General features: G+C 45.4%; 1 protein-coding gene across 1 annotated transcript in view; it reads right to left on the bottom strand.

Moving 5' to 3' along the window:
- PPP4R2 (protein phosphatase 4 regulatory subunit 2) overlaps window positions 1-13,485 on the bottom strand; it is a 60,569-nt gene extending 47,084 nt beyond the window's left edge. The window contains exons 1-2 of the mRNA XM_055135095.1: window positions 13,189-13,485; window positions 12,601-12,682 (exon numbers count right to left, since the gene is read on the bottom strand). Coding sequence (XP_054991070.1) covers window positions 12,601-12,682; window positions 13,189-13,222 — 116 coding nt within the window. The 5' untranslated portion in view covers window positions 13,223-13,485. The remainder of the gene's footprint in view (window positions 1-12,600; window positions 12,683-13,188) is intronic.
- Between the last annotated feature and the right edge of the window lie 10,483 nt (window positions 13,486-23,968).

The following is a 23,968-nucleotide window of genomic DNA, read 5'->3' as shown; positions in this document are numbered from 1 at the left end:
GGTCCCCCAAGCACTGCCAGGAGTAATTCCTGAGTGCAAAGCCAGGAGTAACCCCTGAGCATCGGTGGGTGTGACCCAAAAAGAAAAAAAAAAAAAGGAGTTGTTTTCCTCAACCTTCTCTAATCATGACCCCTCAAACTTTGTTTCCTTCCTCTGACCCCCTTGTCCTACAGGTAGGATACCTAGTTTGGTGCCATGGCCTCCCCCTTTATCCAATTTTCACCTGTGACCCACTTTTAATACTCTGGAAGCTGCCCCGAGCCCCTGCCCTTAGAAAGGCTGCATTAGGAAACTTAGGGTGGGGTCAGAGACAGTACAGGGGTAAGAAGCCTGCCTTCCATGAAGTCTACTGAGTTCAATCCCCAGCACCCTATATGGTCCCCTGAACCTCAATAGGAAATGATCCCTTAGTACAGAACCAGAAATAAGCCCTGAGCACCACCAGATGTGAACTGCAATTCCTCCCCCAAAAGAATAAAACTACTGTTAGAGTCATACATGATTAATACTCAACACTATACATACTTTAGCCTTTAAACATCCCTAAGGTGAAAAAGATAAAACTAATGCAATTAAACCAATACTCTCAGATCTCATTTACCTCAACATTAACGGGGTAATACTGCTTAAAATGAGTATTTAACCTCTATCAATTTCTTTTTTTTAAATAACAAACAAGGATCAGGGCATGACTCAAAGGTAAAAGCACCTGCCTTGCAAGTATGAGGATGCATAGTAAAAGGATGAGAGCATCATGGCTAGAACTCTGACCACCAATCCCCTCCCCACCTCCAAACAAGCAATACAGTCAAGTGTGCAAACACCACAATCTGATATGCAATTCTCAACAAACATTAACAGCCAAGCTACCACATCAACAGAGGAAAGGGGAATAATAAAAATATATAACTGAACCGAGAGTAGTAATAATCACACAGATGATTCTACAAGGATGTAGAAATCTTGAAGGTAGTATGTTAAAATGTTTTACAAATGTTCAAGTACCCAATAAATGTATTAGAACAATAACAACAAAAAAAAATCCCATGTAAGAACACCACAGAAGGGATTAAGAGCGTTCTGGTCTGGGATTTTATTTAAAATAATTCAAATCTGAACAACCAATGACTACCTTTAACCTTTTCTAATATGTAAAAAACTGCTAAACACAAAGACTTGAAATGACATTCACAGACTGGAGAGAGAGTACAGCAGGTAGGGTGCTTCCCTAATACAGCAAACCCAGACTGGAGCCCTGACACGGCAAGTGAAAAGGCAGGGAGGGAGACTCATGTGACCAATGTTCAGGGCTAGATTTTCCTGTATTTATCTATTCATACTATGAAGGTACGATTATCACCATTATATATAAAGAACTTATAAGGAATCTAACTAGTTTTTAAAGTTTTTTCTTAAAGATATGATTCGTAGGAACCACTGCAACAGTACTGTGGGTGGGGCATTACAGCCAACCCAGGTTGAACCCCAAAATACTGCCAAAAGGAATTCTTTTATTTTTTTCTTTGTAATGGATCCCCGTGAGGTTGTCAAAATGGCCATACTCCCCAAAGTATTACACAGATTTAATGCGATCCCTATAAGGATACCCATGAAATTCTTCAAAGAAATGGATCAAACACTCCTGAAATTCATATGGAACAAACCCCCATGAATAGCTAAAGCAATTCTTGGGAAGAGGATGATGGGAGGCATCACCTTCCCCAACCTCAAACTTTACTACAAAGCAGTTATAATTAAAACAGCATAGTACTGGAACAAAGGCAGAGCCCCACACCAAAGGAACAGGGTTGGATATCCTGACACACACCCTCAAATACATGATCATCTAATCTTTGATAAGGGAGCAAGAAATGTGAAGTGGAGCACGGAAAGCCTCTTTAACAAATGGTGCTGGCAAAACCGGACAGCCACATGCCAAAAGTAATTGTTGAGTGCAGAGCCAGGAGTAACCACTAAGCATTACCAAGTGTGGCCCAAAACCAACCAAACTGATTATCAAAGAATGAGTTATTCTAATTTTTCATTAAATCCCAAATATGGGACTCAGCTTGGCAGGTAGGGTCCTTGTCTTGTATGCAGCTGACCCAATTTGATCCCAAGCACCACATCTGGTCACCCACATCAATGTCCAGAGTGATCCCTGACACAGAGTAAGGAGTAAACCCTAATCATCACTGTTGTCACAAAAAGGGGGATGAGTGTGTGTGTGTGTGTGTGTGTTACTGGACAACAACAATCACTGACAAGGTAGTCTCACAAGTACCCAAAAAAGAAAGTTTAATAAAAAAATAAATAAAAAATAAATTAAAATAAGTTTAATAAAAAAACCTGAGACACATGGCATGTATGCTGAAAAAAAATAACAAAAGACAGTGCATAGGAGAATCCAAAATAATCAACAGTTATTACTAAAAATCATGACAAGCAAATTTGAAAATATCAACTGAGGGGGCTGGAGCAATAGCACAGTGGGTAGGGCGTTTGCCTTGCACGCGGCCGACCCGGGTTTGAATCCCAGCATCCCACATGGTCCCCTGAGCACCGCCAGGAGTGATTCTGAGTGCATGAGCCAGGAATAACCCCTGTGCATCGCTGGGTATGACCCAAAAACCAAAAACCATAAAAAAAAAAAAAATCAACTGAAACAGCAAATGGGTTTGGCTCACTACAGAAATGAATGAATAGAAATAGGTCATACTGATGGCACCAGTGAGACAGTACTGTGGGTAAGGTTCTTGCCTTGTACATGACCAACCTGGGTTTGATCCCAGAGAGAAAAGGGATAAAGGAAATTTTAATTTTAAAACAAAGTAAGAAAAATTAAGAAAACCCACTATTCATCATGCCATTTCCTCAGAGCTATGGAAGACTGATTTCATATTAAAATAGCCACAGGGTGGGGGAGCAATAGAACAGTAAGGGCACTTACTCTGTACGAGGCCAACATTGAGTTCTATCCCAGGCACCTCATACGGACCCCAGAGCCCTGCTAGGAGTAAGCCCTGGACACGGCTGGGTGTATCCCTTTCACCCCCACCAGAATAAAGCCAGCAACAGAAACATCCACTCCCCCCAATCAGTTCCTCACACTGCCACACATGCTAAGCATTATTTCTACATCTCCATCATAATCCCAGCACTAGAAGTAATTTCCAGCTGCACCAGTATCAGGTGCGAGTAAGCACCACAACTAAAATGTGTGCATATTCTAGCAAAGAGTACACACACCGGCAGGCCTGTGACTAAAAATGACAAGCCATCACCACAGCTACCCCAGGCAATCACTATCAGAATGTGCCAAGCACAACTGAAAAAAATAAAATGCACACAAGCCTTGCATGTTCTAGGCCCAAGTTTGATTCTGGCATCATAAGGCACCTGGACTATCATGGTGATGACCCTGGAGGGTCATCCTAAACATTCCTTAGAGGTGCTATTCTACTCCCACAGTTTAAAAATAAGGGTTAAGTAAGATGATGACTCAAAGGGTTGGAGCACATACTTTGCTTACATGAGCCCTGGTTCAATCCCCAGCACTTGCACAGTACTCTAAGAACCCCAAAAGTGACTACCGAGCACCAAGTCAAGCCGGAATTAGCCTTGAAGCACCACTAGTGTGGCCCCGAAACAAAACAAACAAAATTTTAAAACGCAGTGTAACCACTGGCAAGCACGTTTGAGTAAAAAAGTACACCACAGCAAGAACCAAAACTAAATGTGTGAACACCATGCCCTGGGGTAGGAGTGTTGCCCAATCATCAAAACAATACAAAGGCAAGGGGAAAAGAAAATATACCCGTAACTCAAAGTATTTAATTACTTTGAATTAAAAATAATAATACAGTGAAAAAACAGTGGATAGGATGCATGCCTTGCACATGGCTTACATTCCATACTGTCCCCTAAACCTCTTGAGGAGTTATCCTTGAGCATCACTGGATGCAACTCAAAAACAAAAAAGAAAAGAAAAAGAAAAATCAAAAGCCAAATGAAGAGTAGCAGGGATAAGATGTTTGTCTTGCATGGGCCAATCCCAGTTCAGTCTCTAGTACACGGTTTCCTGAGCACTACTGAAAGCAACCACAGAGCAGTGCAGGAGGGACGGCCAACAAACAAAAGAACAAAGCTATAGGATACTATTTCAAAAGGTGCTATGGACAGAAAGCTATAATACAAGTCAGAACTAGAGAAACTCAAAACACGAAGCATTAAAGCTGAGCCAAGAATCAGAAATAAAAGAAAAACTAAACTACAAAGTATACAAAACAAATGGTCATAACAAATGCACTAAATTATTAAAGGAATATTTATTTTAATTGAAATGGAATTAAAATCTTCACTTTGAAAGACTTCACTTTGAAAAGTTAAAGAATGACAAGGGGTTCACTGGCAAAGGCACCTGCCTTGCAAGCCTGAAGTCCGTGTGGCCACAAGTTAAATCTCCAGCACCATACCAGATAGATGCCTGAGTGTGAGCCCAGTAGCTCTGTTGTTTGGAATTCTCCAAACCATCAGAGTGAACCCTGATCACAAAGCCAGGAGTAAGTCATGAGCACAGCTAAGTGTGTTCCAAACACCAAAAGAACAAGAGATAAAGAGACAGTACAGAATGAAGGGCACTTGCTTTGCAAGCGGCTGGCCTGGATTCAATCTTCAGCATCCTATATGGTCCCCCAAGCAACAACAGGAGTAATTCCTGAGCAGTCAGGAGTAGCCGCTGAGCACACACTAGGTGACCCCAAAACCAAAACAATACGTATCTATAATATGTTAAGAACTCTCAAAACTCTCAAAATCCACCCAGGGCTGCAGGGCTGCAGCAACAGTACAGCAGGGAGGGGGCTTGCCATGTAACCATGTAACCGGCTGCCCCAGGGATTTGATCCCCAGCATCTCCTGTGGTTCCCCCAAGCCCTCCCAGTATTAATTCCTGAGTGCAGAGGCACGAGTAACCCCTGACTATCACCAAGTGTGGCACAAAAATTAAAAAGATTTACCCAGTTTGTAAATGGGCAAGATTCACTGTCATCCCGCTGCTCATCGATTTGTTCGAGCGGGCACCAGTAACATCTCTCATTGAGAGACTTATTGTTACTGTTTTTTGGCATATCCAATCCACATGGGTAGCCTGCCAGGCTCTGCCGCGTGGGCTTTATACTCTCGGTAGCTTGCCGGGCTCTCTGAGAGGGGCAGAGGAATCGAACTCGGGTCGGCCGCGTGAAAGGCGAGCTCCCAACCTCTGTGCTATCGCTCCAGCCCTAATGGGCAAGATTAGAATAATCAATTTGCCGAAGAGAAACAGATAATAAAAAGATATAAAGAGACTCAATACCATTTATCATTAGGGAAATGCGAATTAAAACCACTATGTAATATGTACCCATTAGTATGGTCAGAGCAAAAGTAACCGGCCACAATAAATGTTGGGAGAGACTCATAAATCTCAATGGAGATCAATAAGCTGCAGAAATGCCTCTAGACCTGACGCCAGGCTAAGTTTCATCCAGGGAAACCCAGAGAGGGGGTCAAGTGAGCCCACCATTCACCCAAACAGAGCCCAGGCTGCCAAAAACCTCCAGAACTCTATCAATAACCATCATGCTCACAGCATATCACAGGATTGAGACAAACCTCATACAGGAAAGAATGCTGAAAAACTCAGGTATACGGGTTTTGTGATGAAATCTCCAGGCTCTCAGAAAGTCGGGGATGGGCAACCTCTCCCCACCCCCCTGCTCTTCCAGGAGACTGGCAGTCATGCGCATGAGCTGCCTCTGGCGCCATACACATTCACTCAAATCTCGAAAGAGATCAACAAGCCACAGAGATATTTCCAGACCCCAAAGTCACCATCCAGTTAAAAATTTAACTCCAGCTGTATCGCCCCATTCAAAATTTTAGAATTCCTGGAGCACGCAGCTACATGACTTTTTTTTTTTCTTTTTGGCTTTTTGGGTCACACCCGGTGATGGTCAGGGGTTACTCCTGGCTCTGCACTCAGGAATTACTCATGGCAGTGCTCAGGGGAACTGTGGGATGCTGAGAACTGAACCCAGGTCGGCTGAGTGCAAGGCAAACGCCCTACCAGCTGTGCTATTGCTCCAGCCCCCACACGACATCTTCTACCCTACATCACTGATATATCAAGAGTAGCACACCACATTGGATGGGATGTAAAGTGAAGGCAAACAATCTTGATTAAGAAAATATTAACACACAAGGCTTTTCCTGTAACAACATGCTAGTAATCTTTTATACGAGGGTTCAATTGCTCCAGGGTAATAAAACAATCTTTGCACACCTTTTTTTTTCTTTTTGGGTCACACCCGGCGACGCTCATGGGTTATTCCTGGCTCATGCACTCAGGAATTACTCCTGACAGTGCTCGGGGGACCATATAGGATGCTGGGAATCGAACCCGGATCAGCCACATGCAAGGGAAATGCCCTACCTGCTGTGCTCTCGCTCTGGTCCTCGTACACCTTCTTCTAAGGAAATCTTTTTTGATCATTTTTTTTTCAAATTTTTGATCATTTTTGGCAAATTATTCATAACAACCAATACAAAATAAATTATTTAAGGTCTGCTATTGGGGCAGGCTTGGGTGATGGTTTGGAAAATTGGAGATAATGGTGGTGGGAAGGTGTAATGGTGGGATTGGTGTTGGAATACTGAATGTAATAAATCATCATGAACAACTTTTAAAAAATAAATGTTGGAAAGAATGTGAAGAAATGAAGAATTGAATGGAATTCACTCTGGAAAACAATTTGGCAGTATCTTTAAAAGTTCAACTGAGGTTATGACACATGCCTTGCATGCAATCTACCCTGGTTTGATTCTGGTACCTCACAGGTCCTCTGAGCACTGTCTGGAATCACCCCTGCACACTGCTAGATGTGACTTTAGCCGCTCAGCTCCCCAACTAAATAGAAGTTCAACATACAGGGACCACAGTGAGCAACAGTACAGTGGGTACTTGCCATACATAAGGCCAACCCATGTTCAATCCCAGGCACTATATGTGACCCTCCCCCCAACCCCACACCTCCAGGAATGATTCCTGAGTGCAGAGCCAGGAGTAAATCCTGAGCACCACTGAGTGTGGCTCAAAATTACAAGGGAAAAGTTCAATATGTAGGTAGGACTTAAAAAGAAAAAAGCAAGAAGTTTATATAGATAGATCCAGTCATTCCCAAAGCCTGTATCAAATAGTACAGGAGTAAAGATGCTTGCCAACAACCCTCATTAAATCCCCAGCACCACATGGTGTCCACTCTGACCTCAACTCTAGCCAGAAAAAAGATCAACAACTGATATCATTCATGTGAAATATAAAGCCAAAGGAACATACAAAACAAACCCCAAGACTCTAACTGTAGAACTGAGGTTACCAGGGAAAGTGGAAGCAAAGGATAAAGGGAACCCAATAAACTAGTATGGCAGGATACTGGTTTTTTGGTGGTGAGACTAGTGTAATAGCATACATTCAAAATGAGTGAACTATACTCCTAAACACATACATTGTGGTAAATTAATTTCTAAAGGGCACTAACTGTTAATACATAAACAAATACTGTTTACATACATAATACATAAATACTGTTCCTATGCATCTTGCGTAAAGTACCTCCTGAAGAATTAGCTTCCACAAAATATTATCCTGGGACCTTGCAAAATCTCCAATTGGGGCTCTGGGTCTCCTGCTCAACACCAGTTCTGAGCACCATCCAAAATACCCTCCCCCTCCCCATTCCCTTGAGCTTCCATTGTAGAGAGTTCTACAGGGTGGAACAGATGTTTTAAAGCAGGAGTTCTGGGTTCAATCTAAGGCAATACATGGACCTCATAAGCACCATGAGGAAGGAACCCCCCCCCCATCTACCCACCTCCACAAGCAGAATCAGGTGTGACACACCTCACCCACACACACACACACCCAAATGGAATTTTCAGACAGAGTTTTGAAAAAGTTCAGTGGATAGAAAGCCTTCCTTCTAAGCAAATGGTTCCAAATTCAATCTCTGGTGCCACCGCACCAAACATAATTCTGATCTGCTGCCTGCAATCCCCATCATCACTTATAGTCACACCTGTGGTTCAGGTTTGAGTATAACAAAGGGGCCACCCTAGAAGCACTAGTAACTAAGACGTGAGCACCACAGACACCACCTACCACTGGAGAGCAGACAACCAGAACATGTGCCTCAACAAAAGAATGTGACTACCAGCTTGCATTATACAATCACTGCAGTAAAGTAGTACAAGCCTCAGTGAGCACCTTGGCTGTATGTGAGCATTTTTAGCTCATGTACAGCCCCAGTGACAAGCAACCACAGTCAGGCATTGATGGCCTCTGCTCTATCAAGAATAAGCGGGCCAGAGAGAGAGTACAGCAGGGACAATGCTTGCCTTAAACATGGACGATGTGGATTCAATCCCCAGCATCCCATATGATTTCCTAAACCTCGCCAGGAATGAGAGGATGAGAGTCAGGAGTATGCTCTGATCATCACTGGATGTGATTCCAAAAAAAAGGAGCAAGGGCAAATGAAATTTTTTAAAAAGCTGCAACTGAAATTCATCAAGTATGTCTGTCTTCTATTTTTTTTTTGGGGGGGAAGGGCAGTTTACCTAGCTGTGCTCAGAGCCAACACCAGGGATCTATCTAGTGGTGGAGGGAGGATGGGAAGAGTGGTTTAACCAGGAATTAAACCCTGGTCATGCACAGACAAGGCATGTGCTCTATCATTTGAGCCACATTCCCACTCCCTCATCAAATGTTTAAATCCATGACTAAGCAGTGTTTAAAGTTCTGGTTGAAACCTACCACGTATGTTTTTATTCAGTATATAATGTTCACTTGGAGGCCAGAGAAACAGAACAGCGGGTAGATTGCTTGTCTTACATGTGGCCAAAGTAGTTTCAATCCCTGAGCAAAGAACTGGGAGCAGGGTCTAGACATTGACAAGTATGACCAATAGAACATGCATTTTTTACTTAGCACTTAATTCACAAGCAGTACAAAGTTAGAAATTGTTCAACTTCAGTAATATGCTCAAAGTGTCATATTTTAAAAAATAGTAAACTTTTCAAAATAAGGTTAGATAATTTAGGGATTGTTTTAGACAATCTCCCTCTTTGTAATAGTTTAGTATCCTGTATCCTGGCTTCTTTTTCCTAATGTCCCCCATCAGTAATTTAGAATTTGAGGGAAAAAAAAAAAGCAAAAGTAATTTTAGTAAAGAAAAGTTGTTCCAGGGGCTGGAGTGATAGCACAGTGGGTAGGGCATTTGCCTTGCACGAGGCCGACCCAGGTTCAATTCCCAGCATCCCATATGGTCCCCTGACCACTGCCAGGAGTAATTCCTGAGTGCAGAGCCAGGAGTAACCCCAGTGCATCGCCAGGTGTGACCCAAAAAGCAGAAAAAAAAAAGTTGTTCCAACGCACGCTTAATTTTTCTACAATTTCCTCCTAAAGACATTTACTTACAATTTTAATATAGGCTTAAAGTCAAAATACCAATCTTAGGGCTGGAGAGAGAGCACAGTGGGTAAAGTGCTTGCTTTGCATCTGACCCATACTCAATCCCCAGCACCGCATATGGTCTTGAGAACCACCAGAAGTGATACTTGAGCAAAAAGCCAAAAGCAAGCCCTAAGCACCACTAGGTGTGAGCCAACTCCCTCACACTGCCCCCTGCAGAAGGCCATTGTCAAATAGCTGTTTTAGCAAAATCTTCTTGGCTAACAATTTCATCATCTGGAGGAGGGGGACATGGGGGAGCTGAACCATACCAGCAATACTTGGGGGTTACTCGGCTCTGTGCTCACTCCCAGAGGTACGGGGTGGGGGGGAGGTGGAGGGGAGGGGGCACGCAGTGCTGAGAATCAAATTGGAGTCAGTCACATTAACCTCTGTACTATCTCTCCAGCTCGTGTGTTAATGAGTTCTTGTTTAAAACTATGAAAGATGCTTAAGGAACGACTCCGTATCCCAGCTCTGAATTGCTGTTTTATTCTTGTTACAATCTCAGAAATCAAAGCTCAAGCTGGCTGTAAATGGATGAGATAAACATCAAATTTCAGTATCAAAAGTTGTGTTTGTAAGAATGAATTAGGGTGGGGCCAGAGATAGTACAGGGGGTAGGGTGCTTACATTGCATGAAACCAACCCGGTTTTGGTCACCGGCATCCCATATGGTCCCCCTAGCATTGCCGGAAGTGATCCCTGAGCACTGAGTCAAGAGTGGCCCAAAAAGCAAAACAAAGCTACCAAATACCAAAAAAGAATGGGGGCAGGAGAAAGCACACACAGGTTATCTGGACTGAGCACAAGCTCTGCATGCAGAAGGCCAGGGTATCCCTCGCACCAACTGGTCTGCCAGAACCTCTAGGAGTGAGCACAGGCCCAGAGTATTTACCTACACACACAGCCACGGGTAGCCCAAAAACAGTACTTTTAGTTTTTAAAACAAATCAAAGGCTAAATAAAACCAAAATGTATAAATATCAGTTGCCTGAACAAGCCTCTTTCATTTTTTTGATTGTTGTTGTGGGGGCAGTCCACACCCAGTGGTACTCAGATCTTACTCTTGGCTCTGTGCTCAGGGATCACTCCTGGAGGGCTCAGAGGACCTTAAGAGGTGCTGGGGACTGAACTCTGGCTGGCTGCATGCAAGGCAAGGGCCCTGCCCCACTGTACTATCACTCCAGCCCTGAACATCGTAAGTATTTTTAAAATTCTACAAAGACCTCTCACCCTCTACAACTAGTTCTTTTAACACCATCCCTAATGGAAAAGGATAGGTCTCTTAAGTCCTCTATCAGAACGCAACTGTCCAGAAAATTAGGTTAAATTTTTCTCACATCTTGACGATCCAGTCTACTAAAACGCTTTTAGAATAAACTCCCTGTATATTCACAACCAAAGTATCTTATCTAAAAGGAAAGACAATGTGCAGCTGATAAGCTGAATAAAAGTTTCAAGTATTGTTCTAGTAGTTTGATACAATCTTTATCAAAACTCTGAAAGTGAAGCTGGAGAGTAGGGTAAACTTGCACAAGGCAAACCCGGTTTGATTCCCCAGCACCCCGGCATCCCAACCTGCCAGAAGCTCAGAGCTAGGAGGTAAACTCTAAGCTCACCCCACCCCACCCCCCCAGAAAAGTATCAATGTCACTGTCATTCCATTGTTCATTGATTTGCTCGAGCAGTCACCAGTAACGTCTCCATTATGAGCCTTGTTACTGTTTTTGGCACCTCGAATACCCCACGCCATGGGTAGCTCTGCTATGCGGGCGGGATACTCTTGGTAGCTTGCAGGGCTCTCAGAGAGGGGTGGAGGAAGCCGAAAAGTAAAAAAACAAACAAACAAAAAACCAAAAAAACCCCACTGAAAATAAATTGCCTTTTCCTCCTTAAGAGAAAGATAATGAATGAGTAAAGAAGCAACTAGCAATTTAAAAGAAATAGTGTCAACCTCAGCATTATTTTAGAAAGTTGGCATCTAACAATTTTTAAACTTATTTATATAAATGCCAGTTATTTGCATCCTTGTTTCAATCAAAATGTTCAGATCAGGCAAGCTTTTACAAAGAAGTTCCATTTTTTAAACTTAGTAGAACCATGAGATTGAACATGTCACACAGCCAGATTTTTAAACCGCTTCTTAACAAAGTATTAAAAATGCAGCTTGTCTACATGACCACTAAATGGGAGTTAATTTTTCCTTTCCAAAGTTAAGTAAGGTGTTAGAAGGCTATACAACCACAGCAAATCTTGTGGGAAATCAACATACACCAAACAAGCAAAGGAAGGATGCATCACTTACTGAAAGCCTACGCTCATTAATAGTAAGAATTTTGAACTAGACAAGGGAGCCAAAACAAAACAAAAAACACCTTATAAACAATGCACTCAAAAAAAAAAAAACCCCACAAAAACAAAAACACACCACACTTTCACCTAGCTGTTCTCTAGCCCCTACTCAAAGAAAATCACCAAAGCTGTAATGTTTCGGAAATAACTCATGCCACACAAACTATACACAAAAAAACAAAGTGGAATGTTCCTCGAGAAAATATTCCTAATTCATAATGTAAGTTTCATATTGACATTTGGAAATAAATAAAACACTGAGCATATGTAACAAATTTGCTGTCCTAGAAAGTTTATAGGACAGTCAAAAAATTGTAACATCTGGAATTTGTCAGATAAACACTCCGAGTCCTCAAGAGAAATAGAAGTGGCACTTCAAACACCCACATATACAATAAAAGAGTGAATAAAGGACAGAATGAGAAAATACTAGCAGCAAAAGAATCTGAAACAGGATCAAGGCCACAAAATTCTGGGAATAAGTCTATTTCACTGATGCTAAGGGTCAATGAAAAAGGCATTTTTTTTCCTTTCACAGGCTTTCAGGCTAAAAAAGAAAAACTAAGTATTCCGAAACAGACACGCAAGTCAGCGAGGCGAGTGCACTCGGGGGACGGCCGGCGGCAGGGCCCGAGCTCGACCCTCCTCCCGGCTCCGGACACACCGGGCCCGCAATAACGAGGCGGGTCCGAACTCACATCGTCTCCCCGGTCTTGGCGACGTGACAGAGAAACTGATCCAGGACTGGACACACTTCCTTCTTGCCCCTCTTCTCAAAATCTGCAAGGCAGAGGCAAAGTTATCAGCATCCCGCCGGGCGCCGGCCCCTCCGACAGTGCTCGGGGGCCTACCTTCCCGCAGCCCCTCCCTCGGCCGGGCCGCGGGTTCGAGCCCAGAAACCCCCGCCTCCCGCCGCGACAACAACAAGGTCAGGAAAAAAACACCAGCCGCCTCGGCACGTCCGCGCGGGACCCGGGCCGCGGCCGCCGGCGCCAAGTTTCGCGGAGCCTGTTTCCCGCAGCCTGTTGCGCGGGGGCGGCGCGGGCGACCCTCGGCGGCGGGCCCGGGGCGCGGCCCGGCCCCCAGCCCCGCGGCCCGGCGTCCCGGCGTCCCGGCGCCCCGCGCGGGCCCGGCTCCCCTCCCCCGCCGGACGCCGCGGCCCACACAAAGCCCACGGCCCGGCGGCGGCGCTGCCCACGGGGCTGCCGCCCGGCGCGGGGAGGGGCGGGAGCGCGCCCGGGGACGGCCCGCGCGGGGCGCGGCGGGGACGCGGCGGCCGCCCCCACCTTTCAGCGCCTCCAGCAGCCTCTCGACGTCCATGGCTTCCCGGCGCCGCTCGCAGCCTCGCCTCCGTCCGCCGCGCTCCCGGGGACCGGAAGCCTCCCCCCCACCCCCCCGACGCCCTCCCCCTCCCTCGCACACACTTCGGCACGTAGGCGACGGGGGAGGGGGGCACCGAAGGGAGCCGGGGGAAGCGAGCGAGAGAGCGAGACCGAGCGGGCGAGCACCTCCCGAGCCGCTACCACCAGCCCTCCAACATGGCGCCGAGCACGTCACCGCGCGCACGTTCCCCGCCGCCGTCCTCGCGCCCGCCGCGCGCCGGCCCGGGCCCAGGGCGCGTGCGCGGGGAGGCGGGGCGCGGGGGCGGGCCCGGCCGGCCGCTGGCCCGGGCGCCCCGCCCCGCGCGCGTAGGGGGCGGGGCGGGGCCTGCGCAGTGCCGGGGAGCGCTGCGGAGGGCTGCGGGGCGACTCCCCGGGCTGGGCGGCCGGGGCTCGTGGCACTGCTGGACCTGGAGCAATTGCCTGAGTCTCGGGGTCTCCAACTGTACGAGGAGAGCGCAAGTGCCAAACACCCTGTAAAGTTGCCTTGAGAATTAAGTGGCCAGGCGTACACACAGTGGTCCCAAATACACGTTCAAAAATACTCCGGGTGCGGGGCGACGGGGAGGAAGGGCTCCCTCTTCTTAGAGGGGATTTTTCGCATGTCAGAATCCCTGGTTCAGTCTCCAGTACTGCATGGTCCCCACAGGTACCGTGGAGGCAAATCCCAGCATTGCCATGTGTTCTCCCCTCAAATGGAAAACATTCTTATTACTAAAAATCGTAGCAGAAGACCTCAGGGATTCTTCTGCTTCCATCGTTCGCCACTGATGCAGCTTTGAGTAGAAGAAATGAGAATCGCAAAGTGGTTCAAAGTACAAAGGGTGAAGCCACCTGGATTCAAAACTAAACTCAGGATCAGAGCAATGGTACAGCCCCCAACTGCCCCCAGAACCGGGACATTCCTGAATATTGGCGCGAATACTGATCTCTAAAACCATAGGCTAAGGAGTGATGTCCTTTTAAATGGATTGGTTAAGAAAGTTTGCGATATTACAAATCTATTGGCTATGAAATGCGCGGGCTCTGCTGTAACGGCCGGAGAAGGCCTATATAAGATCTCCTTTGGAGAAGCTCGGGGTCTTTTGCCCAACCTGCTGGACCTGCGTGTCCGTGTAGGCGGCTGGACCCTGGCTAGCCAGTCTTACAATAAACCCTGCTTGCTGTTTGCAGTCTCTGGAGTCTCTTTGTCGTTATAGGGAGATCTCGATCCGCGCCCTAACAGAAGGGTGTCTTGTTTGCCGCCCACCTGGGTTCTATCTTCAGCATCCCATATGGTCCCCTGAGCCCAGCCAGGAGTGACCATGGAGTGCAAAGCCAGAGAAAGCCCTGAGCACAGTCAATGTGGCCCAACACGTCCCAGCTTCCCCACCAAAAAACAAAACAAACAAACAAAAAAAAACAAAAAACACCCTAAACTCAATAAAAAGTTTACTCCCTTGTATGAGCCTGGACTAGTTACTTAGATCCACTGAGCCTTCCTATCTGTGCAAGTGGATTTTGTGTGTGGGGCGGGGGAAATAGTGAGACTTGAAGTACCAATATGAGGCGTTTAGCACTGTGCCTATAGCTGCTCTTTTTGTTGTTTTTGGTTTCGTGCCACAGCCAGAAATGCTCAGGGCTTACTCCAGACTCTGTACTCAGAAATCACTCCTAGAAGCCTCAGGCCATAGGGCCATATGCCGGGAGGTGGGGAGGGGTAGGGAAATGGAACCCAGGTGGACCAGATGCAAAGCAAATACCTTACCTGCTGTACCTCTCTCTGGCCCGTCTAGGACTATTTGGGGAGGGTTGGGGGGCACACCTGGCAGTGCTCAGGGTTTACTCATGGCTCTGTGCTCAGGGTCACTCCTGGTGGCCTCGGGAGACCATATAGGGTACTGGGGATTGAACCCCATCAGCCGCATGCAAGGCAAACACCCTACCTGTTGTACTATTGCTCCAACCCCTAGAACTGCTGTTTTGGTTTGGTCTTGTTTGGGGCCACACCCAGTGATGCTCAGGGGTTACTCCTGACTCTGCACTCAGTAATTACTCCTGGCTGTGCTTGGAGGACCATACAGGATGCTGGCGGTTGAGCCCAGGTCCACTGCATGCAAGGCAAGCACACTAACCACTGCACTATAATAGGCCCAGAACTGCTATTTTTATTATTACTGCTTTGATTCTTGAAGTGGGCAGGTGTTAGAGAAAGCATGAAACTCTTCCTCAGAACATTTCCCAAGTGGGAAAACTGAGTTATATCCAGCTAATGACAAAGCAGCACCAGAAGCCAACACATCTGATTCCAAGACAGTGTGTGGTCATTATTACCTTCTCTGGTCTGTGAGTATTTCAGGAACAGGGCCAGAAAGTACATGCTTGCCTCACATGTGAGGCCCCCAGTAGCTACCCAGCAGCATACTTAGTCCCCCCAAAAGCATAGAAGGAGTCTCTCTCTCTTCTTTCTTTTTTCCTTTGTGTGTACATGTGTGTATATGTTTGTGTGTGTGTTTGGGGGCCATAACCAGTGGTGATCAGGGCTTATCTTGTCTCTGTACTCAAGAGTCACTGCTGGAAGTATTCAGGAAACTGTTTGCAGTGCCCAGGATCAAACTAGGATTGACCATGTGCAACACAAGAACCTTAACTCCTAAGCTATCTTCCTGGTCCCAAGAAAGCTATTTACTTTGTTGTTTGATGGTCCACACCTAGAGATTTTGAGGGATTACTCCTTGTTCTGTGTTCAGGGATTATCCTTTGCAGTGCTCGGGGTACCGTATGTGGGTGCTAGGGATAGAACCTGCATCAGTGTAGACAGAGCAAGCACCTTAATTTCTGCAGTATCTCTCCACCCAAGAAAGCTATTTCTTGACTTGTCTTAGAAGGTATATATTTGGACACAATCCTTAAATCAGAATTAAATAAATCATAAACTCAGTTTCTGAGCAAGGGAGATAGGTCAAAATGGTGGAACAACTGCCTAGCATGTAGGACTCTCCAAGTTCTACCCCACGTGCAGCTGGGTAGGTCCCTGGTGGGCCCTAAACACCACAGCACTCATGGAGCACCACTGGCAGAAGCGGTTTATATTATATAAAAATGTAAATAAGGGGAACAAGAAAGATAGTTTAGCAGGTAGGGAGGCTGCTTACCTTGCACACAGTCAACCTGGGTTCAATCCCCAGCATCTCATATAGTCCCCTGTGCACTGCCAGGAGTAATTCCTAGGTGCAGAGCCAGGAATAACTTCTGAACATCTCCAGGTGTGGTGTCACCAAAACACAAAAAAAAGTAAATAAAATGGGGCACGAATTATATTTCAGGGCTTAAGTTGGTCACCTTGCATATTACTGAGCCCAGTTCAATCTCCTGTGCCCCATGAGTGACCCCTGAAAACAAAGCTAGGAATAGTCCTGAGCACTTCAGAGTGTGACGTAAAACACACACACACTCCAAATAAATAAACTCGGTACCTAGTTTTTTCAATAACCTTTAGTTCTTCAGACACACTAGCCACTTCTGTACTGTATAGCAGGGATACAGAAAATTCCATCACAAGACATTCTTTTAGAACACTCAGTTAGAGAACATAGCAGGCTTCTTTCTTCCCCCTCACTTTGTCGGCTGCTTCCATCATTTGCGGATGCTTCTATTTCTAGACACTGAATAAGGTTTGACTCAGGAGGCAGAGTACACATAGTAGTGACTGTCCTAGGGAATCAGGGAAGGTGTCCCTAAGGAAGTAGTGTTTAACTTGGGACCTGAATTAGGAGAAGGCAGTCAAGCAAAATGAGGAGGAGGTAGTTTCAAACAGAAGAGCTAGGTAGGTTCTGAAGAACCATAAGAAATTGAATCTGTTGGAACAGCGAGCTAGCACCAGTGGTATAGTGATTGCCTCGCATGCGGCTGACCCTGGTTCAATCCCTGACATCACACATCATTCCCCCAAGTCCTGCCAGGAGTGGTTCTTAAACACAGAGCAGGAGTAAATCCTGAGCACCAGTCGGTGTGACCCAAAAGCAAGAAATCAAGAGAAATAAGGAAATTTATCTCCCAGAGACACAGACTGGACTTGGTACAGGGGTTAAGGCACTTGCCTTGCATGTGACTAATCCTGGTTCAATCCCTGATGTTGCATATGGTGCAACACTGAGCACAACCAGGAATGATCCCTGAACACAGAACCACAGATAGCCCCTAAGTACTTCCAGATATGGCCCAATCACCTCCCTTACCATGCCCAGACAAACAAATTTAGTCTGCCATATGCTGAGAATGTTAGGAGTGAAGAAGCAAGGCTGGAGTGATAGCATAGCAGATGAGCACTAGTCTTGCATGTGACTTCTACCAGTCTGATCCTCAGCACTCCATATGGTCCCCCACACCCTGTAAAGAATGATCCCTGAGTGCAGAGCCAGGAATAAGCCCTGAGCACTGCCAGGTGTGGTCCTCCCCACAAAAAAAAATATAGGAGTGAAGAAGCAAGAGATAAGGCTGAGAAACCATTTCCTGTAGTCTGTTGCTTCTTTGGAATTCTTCTCTTGTCAGCAAGCATTCCCAGCATCTGTGATTGCAACAGCAATGTCACCAGGCACATTGAATGTGAGGGTTGGCTCTATATATGTGTTGTGGGCTGTGCCATCAAGGTTCGTGCAAATCACAAGTGAATTTCTCAGAACCTATTGCGTGGTGAAGGGACACATGAATACAACCATCCTTTAGAAAAAGACCAGTATAGGGGCTGGAGTGATAGTACAGCGGGTAGGGCGTTTGCCTTGCACTCGGCCGACCCGGGTTCAAATCCCAGCATCCCATATGGTCCCCTAAGCACCGCCAGGAGTAATTCCTGAGTGCAGAGCCAGGAATAACCCCTGTGCATCACCAGTTGTGACCCAAAAACCAAAAAAAAAAAAAAAAGACCAGTATAAATGTGACAGCCTCCAAGATTGTCCCTTGGGGGGTCTATGTTCCATGGGATTCATATCCAAGTGAAGTGTCCTCCTCTACAATGAATGAGAATTGTCCTGTTTTAACCAGAGTGGGGAAGATGCAGCTTTGCAGCAAAGTATATACTTTGTATGCATGAAACCTGGATTCAATATCCAGTAGCATCAAAAAAAATGTGAGGGAGGGTAGTTTACCAGGCTGAGAGAATATGCTTCATTTGCAGGAAATATGGGTTTGATCCCCAAACATGGACATATGGTCCCCAAGTACTGCCAGCAGTAACTGTACAGCACAGTCAGGCATAACCCCTGGGCACTGATAACCCCCAAAACAAAAAGCAATGACAACAACAAAAGATTCTGCTTCAGGTATGGTATTTGACTTGAGGTTCAGTCCTAAAAGGTAAGCAGCTTTCTGCATTTGGCTCTGGGGTTGCTTGATGGGGAAGAAGTCAGCTGCCATGTCATAAGAACATTAAAACATCTCTGTAAAAAGATCTAAATAAAGAAGTATGGAGGCCTGGAAAGTGAGTCTTCCAGCCATAAACCATCCTTCATATACCTGCAGTTCCCACTGGTCTCTGTAACAGACACAACCTTAGGAGGAATCCCAAACCACAGCCACCCATTTAAGACATTTTTAATCCCTGATACACAGAAACTACGAAAAATGACAAATGTGCACTGTAAATTCCAAGATGAGGGGAAGAGAGTACAGGAATAAGGGACAAGGGGCTTGTTTTTTATGCAGTCATGCCCTGTTGGATTCCTGGCACTGCACATGGTTCCCTAAGCATTGCCAGGGGAGACTCCTGAGCACAACGCCAGGAGTAGTCCCTGAGCACCACCAGTTGTGACCCACTCTCTGCTCTAAAATGCTGAATGAGTTCTTATGCTAGATAATGAGTATAACAGATGAGAATATTAGATGAGAATAAATACTAGAAACACTGGTATTTGTTAATATTTGTCATATGTCTAGAATTCTTCTAGGCACTTTATTGAAATATTTTAATTATTGCAAAAACCCCATGAGATAGGCAATATCATTATATTAATAGAGGAGAAAATTAGTGTGAACTTAAACTTACTTGCCCTAGGTTACACAATCATATAGACAAGTGACTGACCCATAATTCAAATCTAAATTTATTCCAGAGTCCGTGAACACTTGGTTGAACTCGGTAAATTAATAATCTGGAGAAACCATGTGCATATGAACCCCGAAGCCAGAGAAAAGCAAGTGAGCAAATCAAATCAAGTGGATGGGGGGTCTCTGACATCCTTCAAACAGGGATGAAAGTTCCTTTAAAAAGAAGGGTTGGCCTGCGCCAGGATGTTTCATTTGGGGCAACCCAGAGCGGGACAGGAGAGGCCCCTCCCCATCCCAAAGGAGCCAGTCCTGGCAGCCAAAACCTCCAGAACTCAACTGCCATCATGCTCCCAGCCACGCTCCACATGCTGGGGTTGAGACTCACCCATGAGTGACCTTATTCCCGGACCATGGCCACGCAACATCTCACGCTTTACACCACTAATAATCCATGAATAGCACACCACATTCAATGGGATTTAAAGTAGAAAGCAACCAATCTTAGGGGAAATATCTGTCACTGTCACTATCATCCCATTGCTCATCGATTTGTTCGAGCGGGCACCAGTAACGTCTCTCATTGAGAAACTTATTGTTACTGTTTTTGGCATATCCAATACGCACGGGTAGCTTGCCAGGCTCTGCCGAGCGGGCTCGATACTCTCGGTAGCTTGCCGGGCTCTCTGAGAGGGGCAGAGGAATCGAACTCGGGTCGGCCGCGTGAAAGGCGAGCTCCCAACCTTTGTGCTATCACTCCAGCCCTAGGGGAAATATATTTTTACTATATATATATGTATATAAGCACACAAGGTTCATTTGCACCTTTAATAACAGCTCTAATAGAAGAGCTTAATGGCTCCTGGGTGAAATACAACAATCTCCACATACTTTCCTCTAAGAGATCTTTTTTTGGGGATCATTTTTAGCGGATTAGTCATAACAAATAATACAAAACAAATTATTTCAGTTCTTCTTTGGGAGCAGGGGCTGGGGTTTGGGACAGAAACATCTGAAACATGGTGATGGGAAGGTATAATGGTGGTGGGATTAGTGTTTGAATATTAAATGTAATCAAATATTGTGAATTACTTTATGAAAATAAAATTAAATTTTAGGCAAGAAAAAGATGTCAAGGGCATACAGATGGGAAAGGAGAAGGTCAAGCTATTACTATTTGAGGATGATATGATGCTAAGAAAATCCTAAAGTCTGTAAAAAGTTCCTAAAAACAATAGGTTTGTATAGTAAAATGGCAGCCTACAAAATCAATACCCAAAAGTCCATGGCTTTCCTACATACAAATAATGAAAGAGAAAAAAGAGAGATATTTTAAAAAACAATCCCATTCACAATAGTGCCTCAGAAAATCAAGTACCTTGGAATCAGCTTAACTAAAGAGGTGAAGGACCTATACAAAGAAAATTACAAAGTACTACTTCAATAAATAAGAATGGACACTAGGAAATGGAGACACATCCCTGCTCTTGGATAGGGAGAATTAACATTATCAAAATGACAATACTGCCCAAAGTACTATGCAGATTTAATGTGGTCCCTATAAGGATACCCATGACATTCAAAGAAATAGACAAAAAACTCCTGAAATTCATATGGAACAATAACCCCCCACGAATAGCTAAGGCAATCCTTGGGAAAAATAAGATGGTGGCATCACCTTTCCCAACTTCAAACTGTGCTACAAATCGGTAGTAATTAAAACAGCACAGCACGGTGGGGCTGGAGTGATAGCACAGCAGGTAGGGCATTTGCCTTGCACGTGGCCGACCCAGGTTCGATTCCCAGCATCCCATATGGTCCCCTGAGCACTGCCAGGGGTAATTCCTGAGTGCAGAGCCAGGAGTGACCCCTGTGTATTGCTGGGTGTGACCCAAAAAGAAAAAAAAAAAACCCAGCACGGTACTGGGCTACAAACAGACCTGCAGACCAATGGAACAGAGTTGAATATTCTGTCATAGACTCTCAAATATATGATCACTTAATCCTTGATAAAGGAACAAGAAATGTGAAGTAGAACAAGAAAAGTTTTGGGGCTGGAGTGATAGCACAGCGGGTAGGGCGTTTGCCTTGCACGCGGCCGACCCGGGTTCGAATCCCAGCATCCCATATGGTCCCCTGAGCACCGCCAGGAGTAATTCCTGAGTGCATGAGCCAGGAGTGACCCCTGTGCATCGCTGGGTGTGACCCAAAAAAGCAAAAAAAAAAAAAAAAAAAGAACAAGAAAAGTTTCTTCAAAAGTGGTGCTGGGAAAACTGGACAGCTACCTGCAAAAAAAAAAATGAACTCTGACCTCTGTCTAATGCCAGGCACAAAAGTCAGATCAAAGTGTATTAAAGACCTCAATATCAGACATGAATCCATAAGGTACATGGAGGAAAATGTAGGCAGAACCCTTCATGACATTGAAGCTAAAAGCATCTCTAAGGATAAAACATCACTCACTAAGCGAGTGGAAACAAACAAACAAGTGGGACTATATTTAACTAAGAAGCTTCTCACCTCAAAAAAAAAGGGAACAAAATATAGAGAGAGCCCACGAAATGGAAAAGAATATTTACCCAATACCCATCTGATGAGGGGTTAATATCCAGGAGACTAGTAGAATTGTACTAGAAAAAAACCTCCAACCCCAGCAAAAATGGTGAGAAGCGAAGAGAAGCCAGGGGTACAGTGCTGCCAGCAGGTCAACCTGTACCTGTGGGGCTAGTGCATCAGCAGCCTGATGGTGCCTTCAGGCTTCCTGATACCCCAAAATTGCCGCTATGCCTTTGGCCAGACCCCAACAACTTGGGGCCAAGTTTACCAAGAAATTAAACAGCCAAAAATTCGGTATGTGGGAGCCATACCCACAAACCACCTCTGGCTCAGCCGTACAATCTCATCTACTGGTTTTACTTCAGAGACCCATAAATCTTTAAAGAGATTAGAAGCTGAGTTAGGGCCAGTGGCGTGGCACCCTACAGGCAAGTGGGTGTGCCTGCACAGCATATGCCAATAGTCTATTTCTCCGGAAAAGATGGAAACAAGGGCCATGATCCAGAGACACACAAAGGAATCTCTGAACCAAGCAGCTTGCTGCAGAGATGCCTCGGGACTTTAAGCGGGACAGCTTCACAGGGTGCCTCAGACAGGGGCAGAAGTCGTCCCTCCACCTGCCCCCTAAGAACCCCTGGTGGACACCAACTCTCAGAACCCAATGAGAAGTGTAGGTGTGCGGGTTCAGTGGCGGTAAGCTCCAGGTCTCAAGGGATAGGGGATGGGCTGGTCCCTCTCATCCCCACTGTCCCCATGGGACCAGGTAGGTCATGCCCACAAACTGCCTCTAGCTGCTACTTAAGTTCCTTGGCAGCCATAATCCAGAGACACACAAAAGAATCTCCAAACAGAATAGCTCACTGCAGAGATTTCTCCACACCCTAATTATCTAAAATTTTAGAATTCCAGGAGCACACAGCCAGTCTTGTGGCCGCACGACATCTTATGCTATTCATAACAAGCAATAAAAAAGAGAGTATAGGGGAGATTGTCTGCCACAGAGGCATGGGGAGGGGTGGGAAGGTGGGGGGTGCTGGGGACATTGGTGGTAGAAGATGTGCACTGGTGGAGGGTTGGGTGTTTGATCATTGTATGACTGAAACTCAAACAGTGAAGCTTTGTAACTGTATCTCATGGTGACTCACTAAAAAAAAAATTGATGTAGAGTTCATGCCCAATTTAATCACCTTAACCAATGACTGAACAACTAGCAGTACTGCTACATTGCCTGCCTTGCAAACAAGCTACTGAGAGTATCCTGCCCGCACGGCAGAGCCTGGCAAGCTACCTGTGGCGTACTCAATATGCCAAAAACAGTAACAACAATAGTCCTCATTCCCCTGATCCTGAAAGAGCCCCCAATATGCCATCGGGCAGTACTAGCACACAACAGGGACAAATGGAGACGTTACTGGCACCTGCTCAAGCAAATTGATGAACAACAGAATGACAATGACAGTGACTACTACATTAAAAAGAGAAGAAGAAAGAAAGAAATGAACAGAAGCTTCCACAAAAAAGAAAATATAAATGGCCAAAGAGCATATGAAAAAATGATCTATATCACTAATAATCAGGGAGATGCAGGTCAAAACAACAATAAGATATCATCTCACAACACAGAGACTGGCACACATCCAAAAGAACAAGACCAACCAGTGCTGGCCCGAATGTGGGGAGAAAGGGACTCTCTTTTATTGTTGGTAGGAATATTGACTGGTCCAGCCTTTTGGGAAACAGTACAGGTATTCCTTCAAAAACTAGAAACTGAGTTCCCATGTGACCCAGCAATACCACTTCTGGGAATATATCCCAAGGGTGCACAAAAGCACAGTAGAAATAACATCTGCACTGGTATGTTCATTGCAGCACTGTTCACAATAGCCAGAATTTGGAAACAACCTGAGTGCCTGAGAACAGATGACTGGTTAAAGAAACTTTGGTACATCCACACAATGGAATACTATGCAGCTGTTAGGAACGATCAAATCATGAAATTTGCTTGTAAGTGGATGGTCATGGAGAGTACCATGCTAGTGAAATGAGTCAGAAAAAGGGAGACAGACATAGAATGACTGCACTCATTTGTGGAATATAAAATAATGTAAGATGA

This window comes from Sorex araneus, chromosome 4, assembly GCF_027595985.1.
Source record: "Sorex araneus isolate mSorAra2 chromosome 4, mSorAra2.pri, whole genome shotgun sequence".
In the NCBI taxonomy this organism is placed as follows: Eukaryota; Metazoa; Chordata; class Mammalia; order Eulipotyphla; family Soricidae; genus Sorex; species Sorex araneus.
Note: the sequence above shows the minus strand (reverse complement) of the source record. Positions and strands in the feature narration are given on the sequence as shown.